This window comes from Primulina eburnea, chromosome 4 (assembly GCF_022965805.1).
Source record: "Primulina eburnea isolate SZY01 chromosome 4, ASM2296580v1, whole genome shotgun sequence".
NCBI classification, from domain to species: Eukaryota; Viridiplantae; Streptophyta; class Magnoliopsida; order Lamiales; family Gesneriaceae; genus Primulina; species Primulina eburnea.
The window spans coordinates 13,978,890-13,984,565 of NC_133104.1; the positions used below are offsets into that span (position 1 = coordinate 13,978,890).

General features: G+C 38.6%; 1 protein-coding gene across 1 annotated transcript; it reads left to right on the forward strand.

Moving 5' to 3' along the window:
- Positions 1 to 861: 861 nt before the first annotated feature.
- On the forward strand, positions 862 to 5,259 carry LOC140830106 (uncharacterized). Its single transcript, XM_073193390.1, has 5 exons — positions 862 to 872; positions 1,044 to 1,779; positions 2,263 to 2,415; positions 2,655 to 2,665; positions 3,928 to 5,259. The coding sequence occupies exons 1-5, from the start codon at positions 862 to 864 to the stop codon at positions 5,201 to 5,203; spliced, it is 2,187 nt and encodes a 728-aa protein (XP_073049491.1). The 3' UTR covers positions 5,204 to 5,259.
- The last annotated feature ends 417 nt before the right edge of the window (positions 5,260 to 5,676 follow it).

A 5,676-nucleotide genomic window follows, 5' to 3' on the forward strand; every position in this document is an offset into this window, starting at 1 on the left:
AGTGTTGAATTAATTAGACACTAGTGGACCTAGTAGAGCCCAAATAATTAAATTAATTCAAGTGTTGGATTAATTAAATAATATTGAGTCTTGTAGAGCTCAATTAAAATAATTATTTAACTAGTGGGACTTGGGTAAATTCAAGTAATGTTTAATTAGTCTCAAATGTGTTTGAGATAATTAAATTTAGTCCAAAGTTTTTAATTTGATTAAAAACTATATTATATGCATGCATGGGAGGTGAAGAGTTAGGGAATACTTTTGATTAAAATAATGGTTGGCATGCAACTTTTTGTATCAACTTTTTGCAACCCCAAGACTAGATTCTCCTCCCTCATTGTATACACACATGGCCGAAACCTCCCTTCATTATTCTCTCCATTTTCTCTTCTTTTGTGTTCTTCAATTTGTTGGAGAAAACACACACTTCTCTTTGAAAAATCCTCACATTTTTCTAGTGCAAATTGTGAGGGGATCTACCTAGTTGGTGGTGGGCCTAATTTGAAGGAAAGTTTCAAGGTTTTGGAGGAGAGCTTGTAGATCTTCATGCCATTCAAGAGCTAAGGTGTTTACACCTTAGTTGGAGCCATACATCAACCTCAAGAGGTTGATAGGTATACTTTCTTACACCCTATGTATGACATTTTGTGTGTTATTGTATTTGTTGCACAAAGAAATGGGGTGGCCGAAATTTTCCTCATAAAATTCGATTTTTGTGCTTCCGTTGCGTTTCCGGCCACCGTAACCGGTCCGCTTTCAGAATTTGTTGATTATGCACTTATTTGGTGGGATCAATTAGTGACCACTAGAAGAAGATGCAATGAGAGGCCTATAGAAAGTTGGGATGAGATGAAGAGTGTAATGAGGAAGAGGTTTGTACCAAATCACTATTATAGAGAAATGTTTAAGAAGTTACAAACTTTGAGACAAGGTGTGAGGAGTGTTGAGGACTACTATAAAGAGTTGGAAGTAGTCATGATTAGAGCAAACATTGAGGAGGATAGTGAGGCTACTATGGCTCGTTTTCTGTGTGGTTTGAACAGGGAAATTCAAGACCAAGTGGAGCTTAGACATTACTTGGATCTAGATGAAATGGTGCAGATGGCGATTAAAGTGGAGCAACAACTCAAGAGGAGAGGAGTGGGTCGTACCACACAAACTGGGAATACATCAACACCTTGGCGTTCCAACGTTGTTAAACGTGAAGAAAGCAAAGCAGTGGTCAAGCCCAAAGTTGACATTAAACAGGAGGCGCCTAAGCAAGGAGTGCAAGGTAAACCTGAAACTCCTATTAATCGTTCTAGAGATATTAAATGTTTTAGGTGTCAAGGAGTTGGACATATTGCTAGTCAATGTCCCAATAAAAGGGTGATGGTGTTGAATAATTATGGGGAGTATGAATCTCATAGTGAGGGAGATGATGGAGAGGATGAAGATGAGATGCCTGCATTAGAGGATCCTGATGAGGGATATGAAGCAGTTGTGGGAGAAGCATTAGTGACTAGGCGTATCATGAGTGCCCAAGTCAAAGAAGAGGAGACGAATCAGAGGGAAAACTTGTTCCATACTAGATGTTTTGTCAGTGGCAAAGTTTGCAACATTATTATAGATGGAGGAAGTTGTACCAATGTTGCTAGTCTTGAAATGGTTGAAAAATTGAATTTACCTACTTTGAAATATCCTCAACCATATAAGTTACAGTGGTTGAATGACTGTGCTGAAGTGAAAGTGAACAAACAAGTTATGGTTGCATTTTCGATTGGGAAGTATATTGATGAGGTATTGTGTGATGTGGTACCAATTCATGCTTGTCATATATTGTTAGGGAGACCATGGCAACATGATAGGCAAGTGACACATGATGGGTTTAAAAATAGATACTCATTTGTTTTGAAGAAAGAACCCATTGTATTACTTCCTTTGTCCCCAAAACAAATCATGGAGGACCAACGTGGAAAGAAAAAAAGAGATGAGGCCGAAAGAAAGAGTGAAAAGAAAAGTGAGATGGCCCTTGAAAAGAAAAAGGAAATGGCTAAAAATAAAAGTGATAAAAAAATTGAGATAGCCATACAAAAGAAAAATGAGGAAAAAGAAAATGAGAAGAAAGATGCCAAGAAAAAAATGTACATGGCACAAAAGAGTGAGTTGAAACAATTGTTGTGCACACATGAACCACTTGTGTTGATACTTTATTAAGAGATCCTCTTTAACACAAGTGATATAGCCGGAAATCTTCCGAGCATTGTTGTTTCTCTTTTGCAGGAGTTTGATGATATATTTCCGGAGGAGCTACCCCAAGGAATACCACCATTGAGGGGGATTGAGCATCAAATTGATTTTGTACCCGGAAGTGCATTTCCAAATCGTCCAGCTTATAGGAGCAATCCGGAGGAAACTAAGGAGTTGCAACGGCAGGTAAGTGAGTTGTTAGATAGGGGTTTTGTACGTGAGTCTATGTCTCCTTGCGCCGTACCTGTTTTATTAGTTCCTAAGAAAGATGGTTCATGGCGTATGTGTGTGGATTGTAGGGCAATTAATAACATAACCATCAAGTATAGGCATCCCATACCTAGACTAGATGATATGTTAGATGAGTTGCATGGTGCATGTATTTTTAGTAAGATTGATTTGAAAAGTGGTTATCATCAAATTAGAATGAGGGAAGGTGATGAGTGGAAAACGGCATTTAAAACCAAGTATGGGTTATATGAGTGGATGGTCATGCCTTTTGGCTTAACTAATGCTCCTAGTACCTTTATGAGGTTGATGAATCATGTTTTGCGTGCTTACATAGGAAAATTTGTTGTGGTTTATTTTGATGATATTCTTGTGTATAGCAAAGATTTAGAAGAGCATGTTGAGCATTTGAGACTTGTACTGATGACACTTAGGGATGAACATTTATATGCTAATCTTAAGAAATGTGATTTTTGTACAAGCAAACTTGTTTTTCTTGGTTTTGTGGTAAGTTCACAGGGGATACAAGTGGATGAGGACAAGGTAAGTGCTATTCGAGATTGGCCAACACCTGCTAATGTTAGTCAAGTTCGAAGCTTTCATGGTCTTGCAAGCTTCTATAGGAGGTTTGTAAAAGATTTTAGCACACTGGCGGCACCGATGACGGCGGTGATTAAGAAGCACATTCCATTCCATTGGGGCGAGGAGCAAGAGAAGTCTTTTAATATTATTAAACAAAAATTAATAAATGCGCCTTTACTTGTTTTGCCTGATTTTTCTAGTACTTTTGAAATTGAATGTGATGCTTCAGGTGTAGGTATTGGTGGTGTTTTGATGCAAGGAGGACGGCCGGTGGCATACTTTAGTGAGAAGCTCAATGGAGCAGCACTGAACTATCCAACGTATGACAAGGAGTTGTACGCGCTTGTGAGGACCTTGGAGGTGTGGCAACACTACTTGAGACCTAAAGAGTTTGTGATTCACACGGATCATGAGTCTCTTAAGCACCTTAAGGGGCAACAGAAGTTGAATAAGCGGCATGCTAAATGGGTGGCATTCATAGGTACATTTCCCTACATAATCAAATACAAACAAGGTAAGGATAATGTAGTTGCATGACGCACTATCACGGAGGTACGTATTAATCTCTACCTTGGATTCGAAAATCTTGGGATTTGAACATATGAAAGAGTTGTATTTGTTGGATGAGGATTTTAAGGAGATATTTGAAACATGTATGCATGGTCCACATGATAAATTTTATTTGCATAATGGATTTTTATTTAGAGAAGATAGATTGTGCATTCCTAAGTCATCAATTCGTGAATTACTTGTGAGGGAGGCACATGGTGGAGGTTTAATGGGGCATTTTGGTGTGGCTAAAACTTTGAGTTGTTTGCATGAGCATTTTTATTGGCCACATATGAAACGTGATGTTGAACGTATTTGTGAAAAATGCATTACTTGTAGACAAGCTAAGTCTAGAACACAACCACATGGCTTGTATACACCACTTCCCGTCCCTAGTGAACCTTGGGTTGATATTTCTATGGACTTTGTTTTGGGGTTGCCTAGGACAAAGAAGGGGAGGGATTCAATATTTGTTGTTGTTGACAGATTCTCTAAAATGGCACATTTTATTGCTTGTCACAAAACTGATGATGCATCCAACATTGCAGATTTGTTCTTTAAGGAAGTCGTTAGGTTGCATGGTATGCCTAGGACAATTGTGTCTGATCGTGATGTTAAATTCTTAAGTTACTTTTGGAAAACCTTGTGGGCTAAACTTGGCACGAAACTGATGTTTTCTACTACATGTCATCCTCAAACGGATGGACAAACTGAAGTTGTTAACCGAACTCTAGGAACACTTTTGCGTGCTATCATTAAGAAGAACTTAAAGAATTGGGAGGATTGTTTACCATTTGTTGAGTTTGCTTATAATCGTTGCGTGCATTCTACTACAAATTATTCACCATTTGAAATTGTATATGGTTTTAATCCTTTGACTCCATTGGATTTGATGTCTTTACCTGTGAGTGACAGGTTGAACATGGATGGCCAGAAGAAAGCTGAATTCGTTAGAAGTTTGCATGAGAAGGTCAAGGATAACATCGAGAAGAAGAATTTACAATACACGAAGCAAGCCAACAAGGGAAGGAAAAAGATGGTTTTTGAAAAGGGAGATTGGGTGTGGTTGCACTTAAGGAAGGAAAGATTTCCAGAGAAGCGACGTTCAAAGCTTTTACCTAGGGGTGATGGACCATTTCAAGTAATTGAAAGGATCAACGACAATGCATATAAACTTGATCTGCCAGGTGAGTACAATGTCAGTTCTACTTTTAATGTTAGTGATCTTTCGTTGTTTGATGTAGGAGATGATCAAGATTTGAGGACAAATCCTTTTCAAGAAGGGGAGAATGATGCAAACGTGGTTGATCAAGCACCAAAGAAAGCATGGGAGTCGTTGGAGTTGCCCGAAGGACCTATAACGAGGGGACGAAGCAAGAAGTTTAAAGATGCACTTCAAGGACTCATGATGAGCTATCAAGGAAGTCCTACAAGTTGGATGTCTAAATTAGAGGAGGTTGGGAATCATGGAAATGATATTGGAGGTCTTTGGAATTTAATTCAAGGTCAATTGCCGCAGCAGGACTGCACCCGCGCTATGTTATACATTGCACCCGCGTTCCATAATGATCAAAGTGAAGAAAATTGCCGAAGCAATACCGCACCCGCGGTCTAACATGAACCGCACCCGCGGTGCAAGAGTGCACCCGCGCTCCTACAAGGACCGCACCCGCGGTCTTGTAAAAAAAAAAAAAAAAAAATTTTTTTTTTTTTTTTTTTTTTTAAAAAAAAATTTTTTTTTTCGAAGCCTGACCGCACCCGCGGTCTTTCAACAGCGCACCCGCGGTCCTTTAGTGCACTTCCGTGTCAAAGTTGCTAATTATCTCATTTAAGCTTTTCACACTACTTTTCTTGTATTTTATTGCTTATATAATTGATGTATTAGACTTGAACGAAATTAATCATTGAAGATATATAAAATTGCATTGAGTTCTCTCAATCTTGCAAGGCTTTTGTGCTTTGTGTTTATCAAAATCAAACTTATCAAAGATTTCATCTTTGTGGCGTTTGTCGATTGTTCTTCGCACGGATTGTCAAAACAAGTTCTTTGAAGGTTCGTTCGAGATTCAATTGTTATCATCGTTGATA

What these genes read in the sequence shown, in the direction of transcription:
- LOC140830106 (XM_073193390.1), top strand. An exon ending in TTGGGAAGTATATTGATGAG is followed by an intron (nt 1,780 to 2,262) that starts GTATTGTGTGAT and finishes TCTCTTTTGCAG; the next exon opens with GAGTTTGATGATATATTTCC.